The 24199-nt window shown below is 46.0% G+C and overlaps 1 protein-coding gene across 15 annotated transcripts; it reads right to left on the bottom strand.

Annotated features, from left to right (window-relative positions):
• Positions 1-242: 242 nt before the first annotated feature.
• LOC120825416 (LIM and calponin homology domains-containing protein 1-like) lies at positions 243-23646 on the bottom strand. Of its 15 annotated transcripts, none has more exons than XM_040187023.2 (31): positions 23203-23646; positions 17129-17199; positions 16946-17015; positions 16735-16841; positions 16615-16645; positions 16403-16513; positions 15960-16087; positions 15701-15771; positions 14371-14572; positions 14022-14228; positions 13282-13587; positions 12807-13076; positions 11418-11675; positions 10367-10723; positions 9919-10239; positions 8681-8989; positions 8511-8549; positions 7700-7829; positions 7431-7588; positions 6685-7285; positions 5474-6481; positions 4476-4578; positions 4191-4222; positions 3867-3980; positions 3538-3630; positions 3234-3426; positions 3021-3120; positions 2409-2483; positions 2179-2287; positions 1797-1899; positions 243-1614 (listed from the first exon to the last, which is right to left on the bottom strand). In XM_040187023.2, the coding sequence occupies exons 1-31, from the start codon at positions 23311-23313 to the stop codon at positions 1589-1591; spliced, it is 5814 nt and encodes a 1937-aa protein (XP_040042957.2). In that variant the 5' UTR covers positions 23314-23646; the 3' UTR covers positions 243-1588. The 15 variants fall into 15 exon arrangements, with proteins under 15 accessions (XP_040042957.2, XP_077965301.1, XP_077965306.1 ...); XM_078109175.1 differs by having other exon boundaries at positions 9919-10254; XM_078109180.1 differs by lacking the exon at positions 14022-14228 and having other exon boundaries at positions 9919-10254.
• Positions 23647-24199: the final 553 nt, after the last annotated feature.

Genomic DNA, 24199 nt, shown 5'->3' on the forward strand with positions numbered 1-24199 from the left:
TTTTTTAAAAGTATATAGCAAGGGCGGAGAACATTCTCATGTAAAACAAGTGTTTTTACGTTTTACACTTCAAGTATATTTTGTTGAAATTACTTTTGATGCAGGACTTTTCTGTGTAATAAGACTATTTCTGACTAATCCAAATTACTTTTACACATTTAAATGTAAATGATGATGTGCATAAATCTATGCACATCTCTCTGGACAGTTGCTTCATTTTAATTAAACAAAAAGACAAAGAATCCCATTCAAAATATTTTATTGATAAACATACACTTGCTATAAAAGACAATGGACTGAGCGCTCTATTCCTCTAAATGATGAAGACGCTGTCAGGTTTTCACATAGAGGCAACGACACACAAAGGACAGAGACATTCAGCTCAGACTCTGGGGAGGCAACACTTGTGATAGAGGCAGGCGAGGAGAGATTATAGGACATTGTGAAACTGTCCTTACACTGGGGAATAATTAACCCGGGGAAGCAGCAAATCACTTTGTGTCATTGGTTTAGCTCATGGAAGGGGGTGGAAGAGAACAGCAGGTGATAAGGAAATCCATTTCCAATGTTATTTGCTGGTATGGAACTGTGCTTCAAGTCAAATTACACATTGCTGACAAACCTATACATGCATGATTTCTTACACACACACACACACACACACGCACACACACAACCGCACGTGTGCCGAGACCCAGAGGTCCGTGTGAGGTTGAAATTACTCCTCGACATACACCAGCCTTGCATTCTTTACATAAGGCACTGATTCGTATGCAGTCAGTCTATGGGAATAAACAATGGCTAAAACCTTCTAAAGGAAAAATATTCAAAGCCCAAAGAACAACAAGTATATCACTATTAACATGCATCCTTATTCCGGTAAAATTAATTGAAAAGAAAAAAGCTTGTGTGAGTCAACCAGATTCACATAACAATTCAGAAATATCAGGATGACGATGTACAACATACAAGAGTAAAGTTAGAGTTCAGCTGTTGAGATCATAGCAACGACGTACGTCAAACTCACACTACCGCATCCGAGCAATACCCACAATAACTTATATATGGTCTTCTTTCATGCAAAACTGTAAACACAAAACACAAAGAAGAGTGAGAAGGTATGACGATGATGTGTAAGGCATTATGATGGTCAAGCTACTTCAGGTTATCCAACCCGAACCAGTCATGTGATCAGTGTGGAAGCAGAGGATAGTGGATCAAGATTTTGAGACTGATGGTGGTTCAGCTTTTAGCAAAAGATGTTAAGCCTGTGAAAGAACTGAGCCTTATTCTAGCGTCTTAACCGGCTATGTAAGGGTGTGCTAAGATCTAAACACACTGATTTATTGATTAAATCCATGCTACACATATTAAAATGTTAAAGTGTATACATGTGTACAGTTACTAAGCACACACACTGTACTGTATGCGCATGTGATGATGCTCACTCAGTCCACATATTAGTCCAGTTTTTGCTTTCTAAACCATAGAGCTGTTTGTGCATTTCAGAAGGGAAAGAAATTCTTCTCCGTCCAATCAAGTGACAATAGGGGGCGGGGCTGGGGGGGTCCAGTTCAAACACAGGTCATCATAGTGTGGTGGGCTGACCTCTGCCTGCATACACACAAATGGAAAGGTGTTAAAAGTCCGCTCTCATCACTTACAGTATATTGCGGTTGTTCAATAACTGTTTATTAGTCCATCAGTGTTTGTGATTGAAAAATAACTATAGTAATGCAGTTCAATGGGGGCTCTCGTGACTACATGAGTGTGTGTGTGTGTGCATGTGGTCTCACCCCGAGATGCAATGTAGCACTCATGGCAGCTCAGCAGTCCATTTCGAATTCGTACATCAGTCCCGGCGGTGGCGTCACCGAGCTGCCCGTGACACACGCCACACTGGGGAAGAGGCGTACAGTTCACTATCGACATTATACACGTAAAAGGGTTGCTTCAAACATGTCTCCCAAACACTAAGGATGAGAATGATTTGATGAGAATCATGACTGCGTCTTATGTGTGTATTCATGCTACCTTGGAGATAATTGTCACTTAAACATGCTTTTGGAAACTTTCTACAGCTTTAATACCGCCATGCCAAAGTCAAGTGCTGCGTCTGTGTATAAAATCTATTGTTTTCTGAATAGTGTTTGGTTGTTTCTTACAATAATACAGTACCTTGAAACACTGTATGTGGAAAAACAGTCCCAGTGTATCGATGATCATGGCAGCTCCCTTTTCCAGTTGTTGAGAACATCCAGAACATAGTCTCTTCCCACTAACACATCTAAACACACACACACACACAGGAACGTGGACATTAAAGCACCTTCCCTGAATTAATCAATAAGCTTAACGTCTTTAAAACACGTTTGTAGTTGTGTGATTGTGTGTGTGTGAGTCATTACCTGCTGGGTGAGGGAGGCTGAGGTGAGGAAGGAGAGGGCTGCTGTTTGTTAGTCACGGCGTCGTGTGATTCAGATCTTTGGGGAAGATAACGGAAATGAATAAATGCACATCCAAAACCTCGGTAAACATGTTTGTAGGGTATGTGTTTATTCCTGCATACGTAAAGCCTGGTGGGTTGAACATTTTAAAAATATTTTTCAAGCATATGGAAACAATTAAACAATGTTTATGAGCAAACACACATTTTCCCTTTGATAGAATGGGTCAGAAACTAAGAAATGAATAATCAACTAATTCATTTCAAATTAAATTGGAAAGTTGAATCGCTAATTATAAAAAACGCACCATTGCCTAATCAAATACACTCGACTACGGCGTCACAAACTGACAGTAATGACTATTCTCCATTTTTAACATCAGCTTAGCATTGTAGCTCAACATGTTTTGCATTAATGCTACTGATTAGCTACCAAATTAGCTGGAATCCACGAAAATGTCACATCAGACACGAGCACTTGATCAGCCTCTGAAATCAATCAATTACTTGCTAACTGGAAAAGTGAACGATTTTCACAGCAATATGGGACGATCCTGGAATCCAGATTGCTGACCTTTTAGCAACATGTTCCGGGTTCAGCTGAGGGTTGCGGTCCAGAGAGGCCGTCTTCCACAGTTCTTGTTTCTTTAGAGGTTCACCATCAAATGCACAATCTGCAAACATACATCGTAAAATAAAATACACCGTCATAGCAGAGGATTGAGATTGAATGAGCCGTGCAATTACAAACGTGGCCACAACAGTGTGTATTCGGACGGGATCTCACCCTGGAAAAAGTGCAGCTTGGATGCATGCTGATCCTCGCTCCCTGCGGAGGTTCTTTGGCCGTTTTGTTGCGGAGTCACTTTACATTTTTCGGTCTCGTTGTTTCCTGGAGGCGGTGCAGTCGTCCCCGTCTGCTGGCTTAACAAACCCGATGGACTTAAGGGCGTCCCGGTCTCCTCTAGGATCCTCCTCTCCTGTAAGTTGTACAAGCAAATAAAAAAAAGAGGACACAACTGATGAGACACACAAAAGCAGAAGGCGATGCTTTTGTTTCCACGTGCTTGTCGGTCTGTGTGGGATTGTACCTCTTCGTTGTGTTTCCTCTCCTCCTCCTGCACTTCTACCTGGGCTTTCTCCCACTCCTGCTTCAGCTTCTGCTGTTCTCTCTGGTATTGCTCCTGCAGAGAAAACATTGTGCATTGTCAAACGCTGACTGCAGCAATCAAGACACCCCCATGACACACACATATATGCACACACACACATATATATATATATATATATATATATATATATATATATATATATATATATATATATATATATATACACGCATTAAGTACACCCTGTGCCTTTTGTTTTTTCACTTAACTTTCATGGTGCCATGCACATAAACGGCATTCCACCAGTGTACCTGTAGGAGGCGCTCCTGCTCCTGTTGCCAACTTTCCAGGCGTTTACGTTCTTCATTGGGGTCCCAGACCCAGTGATTAACACGTTTAGCCAAGTTCAACATGGGGGTCTCAATCTACCCAGACCCGACGGACACGCACACACACACACGCACACCCACACACATGTATACGGACCAAAGGGACAGAAGAGGAGGAAAAGGTGAGAGGGACAAGTTTGACCACAACGACTACAGGAGACAAAGGGTCAGGACAGAGTCAAATCTAAGAATGAAGGAGAAACAGAAAAAAACAAAAACAAGCAGGAGCTCCTGCGAGTTACTCACAGTCCCGCTGCTCTCCTCCGGTCCCTCTGTGGCTGAGAGAGAAACACACACACACACGGATTGATAAACATTTCAGAATAAGACACACGCTTAGTGGCAAAGCGTGTGTACGAATACAAAGACGCTTTACGTACGCACAAAGCAATTTACAGAAAGATGGAAATGGACAACAACACGGAAACAAAATATACCAAAACTTAACTGTGCAAGAGAAATAAATGACACAGAATGTCTGCAGCAGAAATCCCGCAGTGAACTCTACGAAGCGACGTGATTCGGTTTTACCTGTGATTGTGGGAGAACACTCCTGCATGCTGCTCGGCGATGAAGCTGCCGGAGCCTTTTTTTCCTCCACTCGACTCTCAGATAAGCCAGAAGTACTGATGACCTGAAAGTAGAGTTAATCGACCAAATGAGTGGAACATTAACTGACTTGTGGATCTATAACTAACTCGTCCCCATTTATAAATATTTATCCGAGATGAATCCCGCTTGTTTACCGAGGCTTCGTTCTTCAGGGAGTCGCCCGCTTCACTTTATGTAAATACAATATTTAAATCAACCGGGTGAGAGTGAACTTTACATAGGACACCCGTCTCTGCCTACGGGACAGCGTTTCAGGTTGAGCTCATGTCTCAGCACCGAGATGTCCAACATCCGCCCTCTTTGGAACAACATTCCTAGATGAAGACAGACCTGCGTCGAAATATTCCGCTTTCCGTTTTAAACTAAGGACGGAAAAAGTACAACTTGTGCAATGGCCATTTACATTCGTGTGCAAGTTGAATTTCTCGTGATTATTTTTTATTTGATGTCTTTTTATTGTTTCATAATGCAGTGCCGAGTCTAAGACAGATTTCCCAGTGGACACATTGGGCAGAGCGGTCCAGAGTCAGCTGCTGAACTGCATCTTTTTAATGCAACGCGTAGCTAAATTCACAACATCATTTTTTAACAGAACCCACGTGTGCTCAGCTCTCGAGTGGTACAAGCTGACCATTGACACTCATGTCTCAGGTGAACACTTCGATGCACCGGGAGGGAATATCCTTGAAAACGGTTTACACTTGTTCCATGCGGCAATCACACAACAATAACTGTGATGGATGTTCTCACATTTCTACAGGTTTCATATCACTGAAAATGACCAAAAAGCGCGGCTTCCTGGATGGTAAGAAAAATATATTAAACTGACGTCCTGTATCCTTTTGAAAATGGTCCCTAATGTGAAGCGTGCATTGTTTAATGGAGACACCCGGGTTTTATGTCTGTTCATTTGTTACCTGTGCATCGATTTGGATGTCCGGCTGATGTGGCTCCACGTGGGTGAGCTCCGTCACAATGGTTGTTGTGATGGTACAGTTTCGTCCTCCGATCAGGGAGCTGATGGCAGAGCCGAGAGACGTGGTCGGCCTCTCTGTCTGTGGAGGCGCCGTCTGCTCCAGTGTCTCCCGATAGGCCGGAATATGTTCGGAGAGGACATCTTTCTCCGAATGTTTGGCGGGAAAGTCTTTCTCTGTCTGTTCTAATGGCTCCGAGGAAAGATTTTCAAGTGTCTTCTCTAAGGGAACGTCTGCCTGTGTCTTCTCTAAGGGAACGTCTTTCACTGTCTTCTCTAAGGGAACGTCTTTCACTGTCTTCTCTAAGGGAACGTCTTTTACTGTCTTGTCTAAGGGAACGTCTGCCTTTGTCTTCTCTAAGGGAACGTCTTTCTGTGTCTTCTCTAAGGGAGCGTCCTTCACTGTCTTCTCTAAGGGAACGTCTACCTGTGTCTTCTCTAAGGGAACGTCTTTTACTGTCTTCTCTAAGGGAACGTCTTTCTGTGTCCTCTCTAAGGGAGCGTCCTTCACTGTCTTCTCTAAGGGAACGCCTACCTGTGTCTTCTCTAAGGGAACGTCTTTTACTGTCTTGTCTAAGGGAACGTCTGCCTGTGTCTTCTCTAAGGTAACGTCTTCTACTGTCTTCTGTAAGGGAACGTCTGCCTGTGTCTTCTCTAAGGGAGCGTCCTTCACTGTCTTCTCTAAGGGAACGTCTGCCTGTGTCTTCTCTAAGGGAACGTCTGCCTGTGTCTTCTCTAAGGGAACGTCTTTTAGTGTCTTCTCTAAGGGAACGTCTTTCTGTGTCTTCTCTAAGGGAACGTCCTTCACTGTCTCCTCAGAGGAAACGTCTTCCTCCGTCGTCTTTGATGGATTGTCCTTGACCTCCGGCGGTGACTGACGAGCAGAGGTGGGTGGAGTGGAAACAGATAAATCCTCCGTCACCTCTCCATTCACTCGCACCAAACCATCCATCTGAGTGGGACGGTAGAAGTTAGGATTAGAAGGCAAGTCGTTCTTTCTGGTTCAGAGACAAATTCTATGGCTGCAGAAAAGATTTGAGCTTAAATCCACAACAGAGCAGCAACCAGCAGATGCATTTCTGCTTCCTAAATACAACAAACGCTGAGTATCAGGCGACGCCGACTGCTGTGACTGATGGGAATCACGGCCCTCACCTTGACTGCTTTGTGTGCAGGAGGGGGGCAGTAGGGCTTGGCTGCCAGCAGGGGGACGGGTCTGCTGGCTACAGACGGAGGGGAGGGGAGCCCGTGTCCTGGCTGTGTGCCGGAAAGCTGCGCAGGCGCAATCCCACTGGCTCCGGTTTGAGCGTCTCCCGCTGTCGGCTGTGTTTGAGGCGTGGTGGGCGGCGGCGGCGGCTTGGATCCAGGTTCCGTTGGTTCTAGTGACTGCGCGGGCAAACTCTCTGAGTCTGTGAGCGGGCCGCCGGCCGCTGGGGGGACGCAGGAGACGGGAGCGGAGGGCTCTTGTTTGGCCCTCACATTTGTCTCACTCGCTTCCGGCCTGCGGTGCCTCTGTGGTTTTGTGACAGGCGGTTCTGGTGTGTGCGGAGGTCTCCGGGTCTCACTGGCGGTGGGGGACGTCCCGTGCTCCTTGTCCGCCCGGTGAAGGTCCTGTTTGGATCTGGGCAGCTTCAGACTGTCCAGTGTCGCGTCGCTGATGGTGAAGCGGAGAGCGTAGCGCTGCAGAACCATGGCGGCCTCCTCCGGAGACGCAGCGTTCCTGTAGGCGTCGCACAACTCGGCCTCTCTGCGCTCCCTGCAGAGGAGAGAAACGTAAAGTATTTGGAAGTCGGCTCTATATTTCATTTTATACTGTCGGGGTTTAAAATTGGCCAACTTTAAATGAGTCATGAGAATGTGTCATTCGACAAAACCACAAAGGGCCTCAATGTCGTCCTTACTTCTCCTCCACGATCTCCTTGTAGGTCTTAATGCTTTTCCTCTTATTGCCGTCACCTCCCTCCTCCTTCATCCTCTTCTCAATCCTCTTCCTCTCTTCTTCTTTCTTAATCAGTTCCTGCGACGCGCTGCGACGCCGATTCTTCCAACGGGCCAAGTCCTTTTATAGTGTCAATAGAGTTAAATCCGGATGTTTCTGTTATTTCACACAACATATTTCTTCTTATATGATCTAAACGGAGCCTTCGTTTAAATGACATGCGCCTCTTACGTTTTGCCAGTGGTCGTCATCCTCCTCAAAGTTGTTGTACGGTTCGTGCATTCGCTCATTTCGGGATTGGCTCAGTGGCGGTAAGTGTTCCACCTCCTCCTCGTTGAGTATGTCGCTCATGCTCACGCTCCTAGAGAGGAACAAAAACACACGACCGTGAAAAGATTACTGCATTAATAGACCCAACACGTTCACTTTGTCCAATTTGACAGAAAATAATCAATTATAATGAATTCATTGTTGACTCTGGACACCTCAGTGAATAGATGACATAAACAAAGATGTTCTGACAGTAATTACAGCCTATTTCTAGAGATAAAAGATACAATATTATTAACAAAAAGTAAGACAGAAACAACCAATATCAGTCTACTAACCACAGATCTTTTTGTTTAGTAGATATTAGTAGTAGTAACCATTTCAGTAGTGGATTAGCTGTGTACGTGTTGCCCCAAACCTCCACAAAGTAACAAAAATATGTTTCTGTTTCAATAAACCAATCACAAAGCAACACAAAAACAAGCAATTTAACCAACAAAACAAACATATTTTTATTTTGGCAAGACGGACACATTACTATATTATTACCACAATAAAATATATTTAAAACAGGCAAAAGAATGCAAACATTAAAAAAAAGGTGACAGTAAAAAGTAGGATAGTTAGTAATGAGACGTGACAATGAGCACGCTGTTAGTGTGTCGTATATGAACATTTTATTTGTCCGTACTGTTGGAACTTAAATGTGCACCGCGTGTGTGTGTATCGATGTCATGCAGAAACTCATCTAGGTTCACGCAGAAAGACTCACTCTGTGTCCTCAGACATAAAAGCAACACGCCGACTCATCCTAAAGCAACAACAGAACAGAGTGAATGAGAGGAGACAGCAGGCGAGGCGATGAGCAGCAGCATTCACCGCGTCAAAGTCACACTCTGAGAGGAGGAGGGGGTTGATGAAGACACAAAAAGAGCATCTCACATGATGGGAGGCAGATCATCGTCATCCAGCCAGAAGGCTTTCCTTCGCGGCTCCCCGTTTACGTCCTTCATTCTCCCCTCAACCCTTTCCTGCACACTCGGCCTTTCCGGCTCCGCCGCCACTTTACAAATCCGGGCCGGCGCGGGCCGTGACGGAGGGTTGAGCGGCGGAGAGGAAGGGGGCTCCGTCACGTCTGTGACGTAGCAGTGAGGGGTTGTCATGCCTCCCTCGTGCGTTGCGTCCTCCTCCTTAGGGAGGGTTGGGGCTCCAGAGGGCGGAGCCTGAGGTTCCGCCGCCACGATAACGATGCTGTTAAATCCATTGACAAGGCCGAGATTACCAGGAAATACAGCTCAGGGGATAAATCAGGACCGCCTCGCAGTCAACAGAAGACTGTTTACTAAAAGACTCAGTATATGTGGTCTGTGTTGCCCTACAAACAAAACAATAAATGGGAATAGAATTGTGTTTGTGGTGCTCAAAACCATGAAAAACTAAATGTATGATATTCTAAAACAGCAAACAGTCAGTTTGGATCTTCTGTAGATCTTACTGTGATGTGTTTTTATTGGAAGTATTTTTTATAAGATTTCTAAATGCTATGTACGACCAGTAATACATTTCTAGAGTTTGCCTATTCATCAATTATCACTACTTTTAACGACCAACTTTTAAGTTGGTGTGTATTGGTCTCAAGAAAGCTTTGAAAGTTGTAATATCTCAAAACCTGTTAAATTAATCTGCCATTACTCATAGAAAAGAATTAAGAAAAATGCTCAGTTTGTACATTACTGGTGCAGTTATTATTAAGCAGGGATTTACACTTCAAATACCAAGATAGGAACTCCATCCAGAACCAAACAACCAGAGTCATGCCAAACAAAGCCAAAGTTGAATCTCAACAGCAGAAAATAATGCCCAGAAGGCCAGATAAGTCCAAACCAAGCACAGACCTCGAGAACCATATGAGAAGCAGAACTCCAAGAATACGAGCAAAACTCAACCAGAGATTTTGTATTCAAATATAAATGAAACCACACCAGGCGCCCAGCGGGAGGCTCTCGAACAGGCTGGCATGGAATCAGGATCAAGTATGAATCATTCAGAGGCTGTATAGTGTCAGTACTTTAGGACATTAGATCTGTAAAAAATAATAAAGCCTTCATCTTTGCCAGTAAAATGCTTTGTTAGTTGCAGTTGCACCACAATCTCTTCAGCATTCAAAATCAGTAAAATACCTTCCACTAGCCATCTTCTCTGTGAATTTAGGTCTGTTGTGTAATGGCTTCATTGGCGACACTGGGGCGATGGTATATTTAACCTGTCCAGGGACCGGCAGGAACCGGTTGATGGGCACATTTGAACTTGTTTTTTGGAACGACCCGGTCCTCCGAGCCATCATGTCGTCCTTCTCCAGGTCAGGCGCAGGCTCATTTTCATCATGTTTGTCCTCCTCATCTTCGCTTTCCAATCCGCCGCGAGACGTTGCTCGGGTCACAGTCGTGTCAGGCTGAAGTGGACGCGTTTCCATGGGAACGCTGGCCGGCTGTCGCTCCTCTCTATGGCAGAAACTCCTGCAGTTGAAATAACTAAACATCAAGCTGTAGGATCTCTTTGAGGATGCAAGTCACTCCGAGCGTGTTAATGCCCTTCTCAAACCGTCGACACACACAAATCTCCGCCCACCTGACGTTCAGCTTCTTGCTCCTGTCTGCCTGCACGTCCCTTTTGTTCCTGGGAGCAGCGTCGGTGGCGACCTCCCCTGGCGTGCAGCGCTTGGCGCTGGGCAGGGGCAGGAAGCGGTTGTAAGTCGCTGTGGCGCTGCTTTGTTTATGGAAAACTCCTGTCCTCCTCGCCATCATGTCGTCTTTCTGAGGATCCGGACACTTGTCCTCTTCCTCGTCATCTTCCTCGTCTCTTCTCAGCTCATATTGACCCAGACGTGCGTCCGGCTCAGCGAGAGTAGACGGGGTTTCGGGGGTGCAGAATGGGAGGTCAGACGACGGAGGTGTGGTTCGGGTGAGGTCAGCTCCATCTACCTGGCTGTGAGAGCACCATATGAAGCTCAACAGTGATGGATACTGTAGTCTTAAAAGCCAGGCACAAACGTGCAGAGAAGAAGGCTAAGCTTAAAGGAAACAGATCGGGAGTTATTCTTGCAACAAATAAATAAAAAGGTTAGAAAAAGAAAAAGCAACCCAATTAAAAAAAAAAAAAAAAATACCTTAAGTGTCACATGACAACCTCCATTTATTAAATGTTTCGATTTCATGGACATTTTCTGCAACTTCAAATTCAGAAGTGAACAGGTAATATATATCGAGAGAAAAAAAGGTTTCCACAGACATGAATTACTGAGTTGTAAATTTACCACTAATGTTAATTTACTGTATTTTCCGAGAGTGAGCCAATATCAGCTGATGTTTTATCAAGTTCTACTCATCACAGCAGCATATGCAGTGTGTATCTGTGTCTGTGTACCTTCGTTTCCAAATAAAACTACAAGCAAATCGACAAAATGCCAAGAGGTGCGTCAACCGTATTTACTCATTCAAATAGCCCCGAAATGTTAAACATTTCACCAAACAACATCGACAAGCAATTACATGAAACTATTTAAACAGTTGTGGAACAGAAAGGGAGCTGCCTATTCCCCAATACAGTCCACACTTATGCAACAAACTTTGGATTCAAGCCATCGCAGCCTAACTTGTCTCGTATTTGGCCTCATCCGTACCTGCGTCCCCGCTCTGAAAGCTGGGCGCCCAGGCCAATGGTAGGCATGGCTACAGTTGCCTTGGAAAGGAGTCGTCTTAGCAACTCCGTCTCCGCCCCTTCACTTGACGTGACCGTGTCTATTGGCTGTTCGATCTCAGTCACGCCCCCAAAGGTCACAACTTTGCAGTGACCTCGTCCTGCCATTGCTGATCCGCTGAAGGGACTCCCATAACTTTTCTCCAGACAAGCCTGACACACAGAGGCCGGGCTAGCCTCGCTGTAGATACAATCTCACAAACGGAGACAGACGCACACACAACAGCCAGCAACGGAGCAGTGGGAAATAAAGAGGGTGGAAAATCATGAGCGAACGCAGACAAAGGATCAAACTGTGAAGACAAAGGATGAGGTGGAAACGATGACTCAGACAGGAAGTGCGGATGGACCGATGAGGACAATGCATGCGGCTGTGTGGTCAAGTGCCTCAAACACCTACGTACATTAAGACACACACACACACACACCAAGCTTGTTATCTACTCTAGGTAGCCACATTTTTGTGGTCACTGCGGCTACTCTGGGAACACAAAAAACTCTTTATACTATCTAATGACATCATCGCGGAGAGAGAGAGAGAAACAAAGCAGAAGCAGTGATCACTGCCAACAGTGGCCTCTCTTTTGGTCACACACACACACTTTCTCACACACCGGCCAATTCCCTGCTGTTTCAATGCCTGTCATAGAAGACTGAAAAGGCCTGAAGTGCACAATAGTGTGGGGAATAAACAGGCAAATGAGAGCACGGGAGTAAAAGAGGAAAGAAGGGCGGGTAAAGAACTGAGGGAATATACGGGCGATTACAGAAGGATTCAAGAGACTAACAGCGCTAAAACTGATGAAATAATAAAGAAATACATAATGGAGGTATCTTTGGAGGTCTTATATCTCTCTAAACTAAACTTGATATACTTTGAAGCGCGAAAATCTCTGTTTTCACATTACGTCAACAATGTGTTTTTTGTTACACTGTTTTTTTTGTGGTCACCTGTAACAAAATAAGCTACTGTGGTTGTGGCGATGAAGCGTTTTTAAATAGCTGACACAGGTAGCATCAAGAGAGCAATGACTTACAGATAAAGTGTGAGTTAATTCTACCTGAATTACACGTTTTCAACACTGGTTTGATAAGGCTTAAAAAAACATCCAGTGAGCTTAATTCGCTGTTATGACATCATACAAAAGTCTCTACGGATTAAAGATCCTCTTCTGCCTCCAATGATCTGCTTAAGCCTGGAACTCGGCCTGGAAGCGCACACACACGTTACGAAACCACGCACTGGACATACTGCTGCATTCAGGAGCTCTGTGCTGCGTGTGTGCTGGAGCGGAGTGAGCGTGTCGGGCACCTTGGTTCAGTCATCTTGAGTCTTTGCCACTTCTGCATATCTGCCTCGCTCATGGAGGCAGAAACCAAGCTCGCCGGCCCGTCCCTTTGAGGGAGGGGCTTACTCTGACCCCGCCTACGGGCCAAGTCATCCTTCTGCTTGTTCGGCGTGGCCTTAGCTTTCCCCTCTCCTCCCTCTTCCTCCCCATCCTCCTCGTCTTCAAGGCGAGACGCCGAGTTTAGGAAGGGGTTGTCCCTGCGTGTGGTGATGTCAGGCACCGCGTCTTTCCCACTGTCCATTCACAGAGCCGGTACGCGCCACGTGGTGGAAGTGAAGCAAGCACACGTCAAACCACAAGTGACCACAACACCCAAAGAAAAGAAATAAAAAGAGAGAATGGAGAATGTGAGAGAATATTTAGCCGTAAGTTTGAGAGCAAATGGTAGGAAGAAAAAAAAAAAAAAGCGGCAACACACTCAAACCACCGGCGGCTAACCTGATCTCCTTCTCCTTTTGCTGCGAGGATCGTCTAATGCCTTCCCAGCGCTCCCGGTCTTTGCTGCTGCATGCGGGCGCAGGGACAAACTGATGCACCTTGGGAGCAACGGGGCCGCGGTGGGCCCGCCTGGATGCCAGGTCGTCTCTACGGACATCCGGAACTTTGCGCACCTCGGCCTCCTCGTCCACATCCGAGGAGGAGGAGTCCCACGCCAATTTCTGGGAGCTTAAAAAGTCATTTTCGCAGCGAAGGATGATGTTCGGGGACGGCGGCCTCACTTCCTGTCCCTCCGGTGTGGAAGGGCTGGGGTTGGAGAGCGAACGGGGCGGCAAAGTAATGTCAGAGATTTTTTGAACCGATCCGTTGTTTGTAGCGACATGCGAGGTTCTGATTTGACATGTGCCCACAAATATTCTAATAAGAAAGGAACATGCCAAACCAATTTGGGATTAGTTCATGGCCATCGAAACCCGGTTAGCAGTAACCGCTGAGATGATTTAAACAAACAAGCACAGAAAGGCAGCGAGCTGTTAGTCAGATCTGCAAACACACTCGTTAATAAGCCAGATTGCTTCAACCAGATAGCGGTTACAAAACCCTCCGTGCCCGTGTGTGAATGGAGCGCCGGGCACAGACAACCTCGCAAACAAAATCACCATCGGAATGATCCGTTAGGGAACACGACCAAAAACTGTCCAACCACAGCGGCAGCGGCTCTCATGCTCCTCCTCTCTGACCTGCCGTAGCAAACGGCAGCAGGCAGAACTTTGACTCCTGCCTTCTCCAACATCATCAGCCTCTTCTGCTGCAACGCCTCCTGATTCCCCTTCTCCTCTTCCTGTTTGACTTCTTCTCCAGTACTGTCAGCGGCCCAGGTGACAGTCTTGGGAGTTTTGTGGAGAAGTCCGGTTCTCTTGAACGGCTCTGACGGGGCTCGAGGGTGACTGGAGGACGGTGTGCAACGGCGGGGAAAGATCATGTACGAGGTAGTTTGTGTGTGACTTACCGATCCTTCAGCACAACGTCTGGACTTTCACGAGTATCAAATGCATAATTTGCAGGCGAGTTATTGAATTGGTTTATTACCGGCGCTGCTCTCCTTCCTCCGTGTGTGGTCTTCGGCGCGCAGTCGGGATGTAGGAGCTGGCGTTGGTTCGGTTGGGGAGAAACTGGTTAAAGGGGACGGAGATTCTGGAATCACCGCTGGCAGTCCGTCTGGCCAGCATGTCGTCCTTCCGCACATCTGGCCTCCTGCTGGAACCATCGGCTTCCGAGTCGCTGCCTCGCCCTGGGCGAAGAGCAATGGAGCATCGCAGAGAAGGGAAGAGAGTGATGAAGGTTAGAAAGTACGTCGGGAATTATTTTCAATGGATCATCTCATGAAAACTACTGAAAATACCAAACCATATTCAAGGCATATTGGCTCGATTTTGTTTATAGTATCTCCAATGCTTTTACCAATTTGTTACATGTCAGTAAGAGCAAATAAATCAGTCATGAATTGGGACATGATATTTTCGTCAGCTCTGTTTTTTGTTTATGTTGGTGCACTTTTAAAGGACAGACAACGTAGTTCCGTCTCTTAAAAACTTGTTATAATAATCCAGAACACTTCTTTAACTGTTGATACAACACTCCTTTATGGGCAGTGAGAAACATTGATCACTTCTTCTCTGTTACAAGTTATTGTGCATAAATCAAAGTATTCAGCAAACACACAGAGAGACAGAAATCAAACAAACTGTCTCGCGTGAATTTCTTTCATGTAAAGTAGTAAATATTACTTTATTAAGTAGTGCACCTCCTCTAAAGCCTCCCGGGAATGTGGGGAGTAAAGTTATTCCCGGCTTTGGAATAGATTTTGTCTGGCCGCCGCGCCTCACACGTATTACACTGTCAGCATAAAAGACACAAACAGGATGCCTGTGAAACTCCCCTCAAACACACACACACACAGACTGACATACGACGGGCAGGATGTTGACCTCAGCTCGTGTTTCCCAGGTCCAAATCTCTAGTGATTGCTACTCAGACCAACAGCTGCTGCATCTGGGGCGCACACCCGCAAACACACACACACACACACACACACACACACGCACAAGTGTCCGAAACGTTCAGCTGTTGCCCGCAGTCCGCCTGACAGACCATAATATACCAAGGTCAAAACCCCAACATGTTAGAGATCAGCAGTCACACTATTTATGGACAAAGGCTTTGTGCTGCTGCTTTAAAGGACTAGTTCTACATTTTGGGGGAATTGGTTTGATATCCACTTTGGTGTTTGTACATAAATCACAGCGCTAGCTTAGCTTAGCATAGCGAATGGAAGCACGGAACAGCCCGCCCGACTCTCTCTCTCTCTCTCATGTGTTCTCTTTTCCTACTTGACATTTGAGCTTTTAACAGAACCAACCATCGGCGCTGCCTCGATTCACCACATCAGGAGAAGGGCTGTGCTGTGAGCGAGAGCCAAAGGAGTCCAGACTGCAAAATACAAAAGGAAAACACACTGTTTCACATTGTAAAATCATATGAGGGTTTGTATCAATGCATTTCAATTAAGATTCTATAATGTAGACAACCTCAACAGCTGTACTTAACCTATTTAACCTATCATCAGCACACTGACACCCCCAAAAGGTGTGTGTGTGTGTCTTAAGGATGTATCTCACCTGTCTAAGGAGTTGTCGCGAGTGTGTCGTGGTGGAGACAGAGAATCGCTCCTCTCAGAGTCCCAGCAGTCGTAGCCGCTGTCCCTGACGCTGCGCTTCAGTGAACTGTCGCCTCCTTCCTCACACTCCTGCAAAACACACACAAACAACACAAGCCTCAGGGAAATATGTGCAATATGTGAGACAATTGATTGGAAAGTTGCAAAGGAAACATTTGAAAAGACTTCAAATTGATCAAATGTCCTCTTATAAACTCGTATTTCCTGTGTCTTTTTAAGGTGGTGTAACAAAAACAAAGCAGTGTTTGCGTCCTGTCTAGCGTGTGTCCCCCCCCCCCTCCCACACACACACAAAGACAGGAAACAACAACCCCCCCTGCACCTCCTTCACGCTGCTATCTGTCTGTCCCTCCCCCCCGTGTCCTCTTCACCGGGTCCACTCACCACCTTCATTTGAGCGAGAAGCCCTTCAAACTCCTTGAGGTTGAGAGTGGGGCCGCTGAAGGAGGCGCAGCCGCTGGCAGCCTTCCCGAGCCAGAACACGGTGTTCAGCACCTGGGGGGGGGACACAGGGTGGGACGGGGACGTATGGTCGTAGATACATGCCGGCATCTCAATTTGCAGGAAAGCTAAATGAAAGGTCAATAATTACTCACGTTTTTAATTTTGCGGTTGCAGTCAGAGTCCCTGACGAGAGAGAGAGAGACAGATGTTACTGTCACAATGTCCTCCACTTGAATGTGTATAGACAGGACTAAAACAGACACACTATTTACTTGAGGTTAGCTCGAATGGAAGTGTCTTGCAGGTCCCCGGGGTCAAACAGCTGGGAGCCCCTCAGGCCCAGCTCCTCGCAGCCGCGCAGAAACACTGACAGGTTGTCCTACGAGACAGACGGCAGGGGACCGCGGCGGGTCAGAGGTTTATCGCTTTGACAAAGCGGCAGATTAAACGGGGGACGAATGTCACTCTGGAGTGTCCTCTTACCAGTCCGGCGATGGGGGTGGGCAGTCTGTTGATCTTCTTGACCAGTCCTGGTTTGATTGCACTCAGCAGCCTGAGTTGGAGGAGGGGCGGAGCAGAGATTTATTGCGACTTAGGGGAGGTTGCGTTATGTCGTTGTCGACTTAAGACATGAAAAACTGAGCGGCGTTGATGTCCGAGACTTACTCGCATAGCAGGATGCCGTTCTCCAATCCGCTGCGGAAGTCCTGGTCTCCAAAGCTCTTCCCAGTAACAGCCTGGAGGACAGCAGGAGACGGATGTAAAGGAGATATTTTTTTAATATAACATTTATCCGTAGGTTATTTTCAAATCAATAAATGTTCAAGTTTCTACAAACCAGGATGTCTTCAAATTGCTTACATGGCTAAAGATGTTCAGTTTACACGTAAAGAGTCAAATTCTCACCTTGAGAAGGAGACTATAAAATCCCTACTAATAATCATTTCACTCATTTATCCACCAGAAATACAAAATACCTTCTGGTTGCAGCTCCTCTAGTGTAAAGATTTGCTACTGCTCTCTGTTCTGTAACATCATAATTTAACAGATAAATATCAAGTAGAAATTCTGTTGAATTGTGTCCCACTGAGCCCCTGAAAGAGGAGCCTGATTCTGCCCCGTTCACCCCCACCCCCCCAACATTTTCTGCTTCAGTAGAAACCAAATTAGAGCGACGCCAAGCCACTGACGCACTGCTCTGTGCCCCCGTTCCACTTCCCCTGATTGAGAAGAACTCACTAACAGCCCGAGCGAACGACAACCTGGAGCCTCCAACCTGGACTCCCATTGGCTGTCCATCCCGTACGGGCAGGTGAGGAGGAGGGAGCTGACGTTGACACACTAACGCAACACCGACCCACACGCACGCACGCCCCCTTCCAGAGCTGTTGTGTAACCAGCAGCCGAAGGTGGATGCAAGAAAAAGAGAGATTTGACTCGCTGGACTTCTAATCCAGATCAGCGTGGATTATAGTTGGCACCAGAACTGTTAACCGCAGGCGGCCACTCTGTCCGTCTTCACCGCTCACGTACAGCCTACTACACTCTGCTCTTGACCATCCAGCCATGAACAAGCTTCACTTAATCTGATCCAATACGACAGAATTTGCCTGCGACTGTCAATATTCTGAGATTCCTGTGATGGAAAAATTACGGGTCCTTTTGCATCTTCTATTTCTAGAACTTATGATTCATTGACATTTGTCTATGTAGAGTTCTGATGTACGTGTACCACATGCTTAACACACACGCACACACACACACACAGAGTACATCTGCAGCTATGAAAACAGCCCATTGTTTTATTGTTACATAAGTGACGGCCAGATGTTTCCCATCCTCATCATTCTGTCTTCGCACACATGCACATGTTTATCAAGTCTGACTCTGGCTCTTTGAAACATTTACAGCGTGCTGGTGCATAATTGATGGATGGAGGGGAGAGCAGAGAACTGTATTGAGAACTATAGTTACGGTAACACAAGCTTAAACTCAGGAGACCTAACAACTGTATCAGCGGCAGCAGCATGGCCACATTATTATTAACAGCATCCTGTCTAATCGCAATAGAACTGTATTGAGGGAGAGCAGGACAAATGTGTTTGTGTTTTGTGTAGGTGGCGCGTGCAGGTTTGGGATACAGGACGCAGACCCCGGGTCAGGGGTGTAGGCGGATAACGGTCGGTCCCGGGTTAAACGCTGAAGCTGAAATACAGTAATTAGACAGAGGGACTGATGTGAGTTTATGGGTTTTGGATGAACAAGTCTAGAAAATATAAGCAGAGGTCTAAAGATTGTGTTTGTTACTGTAAAAAAAAGAGACAGAGCTTATATGTGTGTTGAGTGAGCATCCACGGCTGCTAAAAAAAACAACAGTGGGGGAGTATTTGGACGCCAGCTGTGGTAATTTGACCCTCCATCGCTTCCTCTCAGTCCCTATGGTGGACTCCTCGGCTCAGTTAGAACCACAGCTGAGACATATGAGTCAGAGTCAGAGGTTGAATGTTTGTATTCTATTGCGATAAGACAGGATGCTGTTAATAATAATGTGGGGCCATGCTGCTGCCGCTGATACAGTTGTTAGGTCTCCTGAGTTTAAGCTTGTGTTACCGTAACTATTGGACAGAAATAAACATCTAGAAATATGTGTTTAACAGTAGTTGCTGTTAAGATATTTATAGGTGACCTTTCACATGAAATTGGGATTGACTCGCTGAGACCGCATATAAATAAATTCTCCTCTGGTTTTGTAATAGAGAAGGATGCTTTAATTTGTATCAAATACAAGAGAGGAGCTATACAACTTTTGTCTACAAATTTAGAGCATAAAGCTTTGTTTGGATTTAAAAGAGTTAAAAGAGAGTTGCCACTTGTTAAACAAATAAAACATATTTTCTGTGAAGGAAGGAAATAGAAAAGGTTTGAGGAGCTGAGGAAAATAAACAAAGTGTTGTTAAAAGGCTACTTGGCTCCGTGGCGGCGATGCATGAAAAACAGGGCTAAGTTGGACTTCCAGAAGAGCCGGTTGATGGAGTGTGATGCTGCTGAGGGAGGCTTGTGTTTTCATTGGTGGAGTTTCAGAAGTATTAGTGTCTTTCTATAATGTTGTCCCCGCTGTAGGCACTAATGGACGCATGTGACATACAGAGAAGAGGACACTGAGGAGGAAAAAAACTGAAAGGCAGAGATTTAAAGTCATAATCCAGATCGTGAATGAGTTTAATCTGCGTCAGAGTAATTAACCAGTTACTCGACACTGGGAAACATCTCTTCATGTGCTGGAAATTGGAGGAACAAAAACATTTACTATGCTAGATATCGTTATCATAGCTGAATAAATCAGTGGTAAAAGCACACTAAAACTTAATTAATGCTAACGATTAGGAGTTCTCATATCACTAAGATATTGTAGTACTTTTAATTAAAGACATTAATCAAGTATTTCCCTCAGCACTGTGCATGGCAATGGAGTCCTAGCTTTTCTATTTGTAAATGCCATAGAGTATAAATCATACCTTTTGAGATTTTCTGCAACTCAGGTAAATTTAACAGCAAAAAGTACCAAATAACTAAATTATTTCACCGTTTGTGTTCACTTGCATCCTAAACAGAGTTTACTGCATTATTTTCACAGTCAAAGCTGAAACAACACAATCTAATGCTACTGGAAAAGGCTGCACAATGCTAATTAGAGCGAATCCAACATGCATCGTGATAGCAAACGATTATAACATCACCTTTCTGACGCTACACAAAACATGTTTAGATGTCAGAGGCAATCTGCAACTTTTCTGGCTTCACAAAGAAATCACTGAGGCGTGAAAGACAGTCTCTGCCAACAGCGAGTCTCTGCCGCCATTATTTCACTTTCTTTCATACAGTATTGGATGCGTGGAATCTCCCACAGAGTCCTGCTCTCACACTCTCTCGCGCAGACACAGCTGCCTGTCTGCGACCACGGAGTTAATCTGCCTCGGACAGCTGTGACATCTGGTACAAACACACACACACACACACACACACACACACAGACACACGCACGTCTAACTCTTGCTGCGTGATGTATTCCGGTGACAGCAGAGGTTAATTGCTGTCACTAAAGTTAACTTTTGCGTTTCTCTAAGCTTGTGCATCTTTAAACTGCTCAATGTCCCATCCAACAGGTGCCGCAGCACCTTTGACGCTTGCGTGTGAGCGTCCTGGGCGGTCTGATCCCACCTTGTCTCGTTTTTTTTAAGCAGATAGCGCTTCCTGCTCGGGTCACGCGGTGACATATAGTCCTGCTCCTCCACTGCCCCCCATGGAAACAGCGACACTTGAGAACCTGCCCGTGTTGTGTTCCCATAGTGACCAGTGTCACCCAACCGGGGCGTGTCTGAGGAGTGTGTGAGCGGTATCATGCACAGCTGATTGGCATCAGCGTGTGTGTGTGTGTGTCTAGGTGTGTCCATGCATACGCTTTGCATACTCTTGCAGACATGGCAACGCACATACGCAGTCTGCGTGGAGCACAGTGAATCGTCCCCACCTGTGAGGGAGCATAAATACAACACTAGAAATAGAGTCCGCCTGACCGGACTGAAAATAACTGGAGAATTAGGAGACGGGAAGACGACAGAGCGGAGACACCGCAGGAGAGATTAGGATTTAGAGGCCAGCATTAACCTAGACTGAGCTATTTGTGCTCACTACTGATGTTAAATGGTGGTATTTAAGGACAGACCTAAATGTGTCCATTGCACTCAGCATCAAACGGTCTCAATAACCTTTTGAGTTCCCAAATAACATAATTATGTTTGAAGGCTTGGACAACGAGGCCAAAAGAAGAAGATTTAAATGTTGGGTTAGATTCGTTGTCTTGTTAACTTATTCTATGGTTACATAATTCTATTTAAACTATTCCTTTGCCGATTCAAGACTTATTGTATGGATGTTTATACTAAAACATTCAGCTTTTATTGTTGGAGTTTGCTACTTTACATTTGTTTTCCAACAATACAAGCAATTAGTGAATAAATATGCAAAGTACAACCCTGCACACTCCTGCTTTAAACTACTAGCAAGGTGCTTTATTTCTTTCAGATGTGTGAGAATTATCTAAAGCCTAAATGATAGATGAATCCTTTAAACTGTAATATATGATTGAGGGCGTATTGAAGTATGAGTAGGAGACATCTAAGCTCAACATTATTCCTTGATGGGAAAAGGATTTGTGCATATTAATATCTCTGAGCCACGTAACTAGGCCATTAGTCTCCAGACAGAAAAGGCATTTTTCCTAAATGCTGATCATTTAGATTTGTGCGCACTGCATTTGGGACACTGACAGATCTCAAGTGGGTGGATGGGAAGAGAATGATCTACTTTTGTGGCCTCAGGAATTCTAAAAGTAATCATGGAGGAGAGATGGCAAAGCATTTCACGATGACAGAAAGATGAATGAAAGAAAACAATCTTTAGTTGCCACCCCTCCCCTCCCCAGTGGATGCACGTGTCTACTGGTTGAGACCAGTACAGCCAGAACGTGTTCAATTCCTCAATACGATTGATTGGTATTAGTGGCCTAAAGAGGTAAAAGGCTTTCCTAAAAAACATTTAAATAATATGTCAATTCTTTGTGTCCTTACACAGGTTGAAATCCACTTGGTTGGTTAAATCTTGAATTGGATTTCTGTCTCACCGGTTTGGACTGAATCAGCTCATATCTGCTTAATTAATCAATCTTAAATCGTTCTTTTTGTTTTGCATGTTTGAACATCTTCTCTTGCAATGCAAAAAAAAGCATTGCATCTGTTTCTGTTGAACAATTTGAATGGCATGTCGGGTTTTTATAGTCTAGCATTTACCTTATTATTTATTACTTTATGGATTATTAATCTGTCATCCATCCATCCTCTTCTCTATCTACCGTGGCCTGTGGGGAACAGGCTCCTGGGAGTCCTGTGAAAACAGCCAGGTGTGCGAAGCCAAAGCCAGAACTTTTTACATTAAACTCTACTGTGTTGTACATCCAAGCCTTTATTTACCCAAATGTTGGCAGCTAGCTAAGCTAAAGCGAGGACAGAAAGGACCAAAAATAAATAGGTCATAACGCAGCTCCGCGGGCGAAATCGTGATTCATCACTCCGGCTTATATGTAGGGAGGCGTTCTGTTATCCGAGGGGGGGGGGGGGCAGTGGGAGGGGGGGGGGGCGATGCACGCGAACCACGAAGCATAATCTTCTTCGATGCGATCAGCGGCGGGCATCAGGGCCGCTGCACAGCATCCGCTGCTTTACTGCTCATTGCCATGGCAACCGGCCTCCACGACGGAGGGGGCGTTACACACACGCACACACACAAAACAACGGTATTTTAAGGTGTACTTTCTGTACTATGTCGGTCGGTGGGTGTGCTCCTGTGTGTGTGTGTGTGTGTGTGTGTGTGTGTGTGTGTGTGTGTGTGTGTGTGTGTGTGTGTGTGTGAGCCGCCCACACATGTGATAAAACTTTTGACACGTCCGTCCGTCCTCCCGCCGCAGAGCCGACGTCCCGCACGGTATCCCGGCTACGCGTCGGCCCCGCGTCGGCCCCGCAACAACAGGTGACGCTGCACCGGTCGGTGGGGCCCACGCGCTGAGTATTTTTACACCCCCCCATCCCCCTCTCCCTCCCCCAGTGTGGTGCCTCACTGTCCCCGCTATGGTGGTGGAACAGCAAGCGGCGGCAGCAACCCCCACCCACAGCGGTCACTTCACCCACCTCTATCCATTTCTGTGCCTCCAAACAAGCGGGCTCGGCGGGGTGCTTCGTCCCCGACTCGTCCCTCCGCGGAGCCTTCGGGACATCTGGGCCGGCCGCGGGGCTAGCCATCTCCGGACAGACCGCTCGACGAGGAGAGGTGGACGCGTGACGGACGGTGATGAGACGCGTTCCCCCCGCTAGTCCGTTATCCTCCTCCTGCTCCTCCTGCTCCTCCTAGCTCGCTACCGTCGACCGACCCGCAACTCCACGCGCCGGTCAGAGCTCTGTCGAGCTCCCCCCCCCGCGAGTCCTGCTCAGACGGAGATGTACTGGGGGGAGGCGGCGGCGGGGGGGGGGGCTCGTCACTGCAACACGAGCCAGGCGCTAAAAATAAGGATTCTTGTACGCAGAAAGCCGCTGCCGCGCATTTTGTTAAGCGTGACCGCGCAGGCAGGAATCTGTGCGGGGGAGGTCAAGAGAGAGAGAGAGAGAGAGAGAGGATGGGATGGGATTGGGGGGGCTGTAAGGTCTTTTTGTTCTCCATGAAAATGACATTCATAAGATTCACATCTAAATTTCATTTAACAGTTAGTTCGATGTAGAAATGAATCCGACTGCAACTGGACTGCAAACGAGAGCAGGCATGAGGCCTTCAGACCCTCAGGGGGCTGAATTAAATTAAATAAATTGTATACATTTAGAAATATGCACCACTAAAATCACAGAAACTCCATGCTGGCTGTGCGTTTGAGAGCCTCTTCCAATCTTTAGTATTAATACCTTTACTCCAGTAATATTGTATTCCTACATAGTGTTTAATCAAACCACATAAACACGGGAAATATGTAATGAAACTTGCGTGCCTGCTGGGTTCTTAAGGCAACACAATACCTATTAACTCTTGTGGATAATATTTTCACATATTTTAAATATTAAGCGCATTAGATTACCTCTGGGGTCCGGACCCTCACCAAGATATCTTTAATAAGTTACAAACCTGCCTCCAAGTTGCAAA

The sequence above is a fragment of the Gasterosteus aculeatus genome, chromosome 9, assembly GCF_964276395.1.
Source record: "Gasterosteus aculeatus chromosome 9, fGasAcu3.hap1.1, whole genome shotgun sequence".
In the NCBI taxonomy this organism is placed as follows: Eukaryota; Metazoa; Chordata; class Actinopteri; order Perciformes; family Gasterosteidae; genus Gasterosteus; species Gasterosteus aculeatus.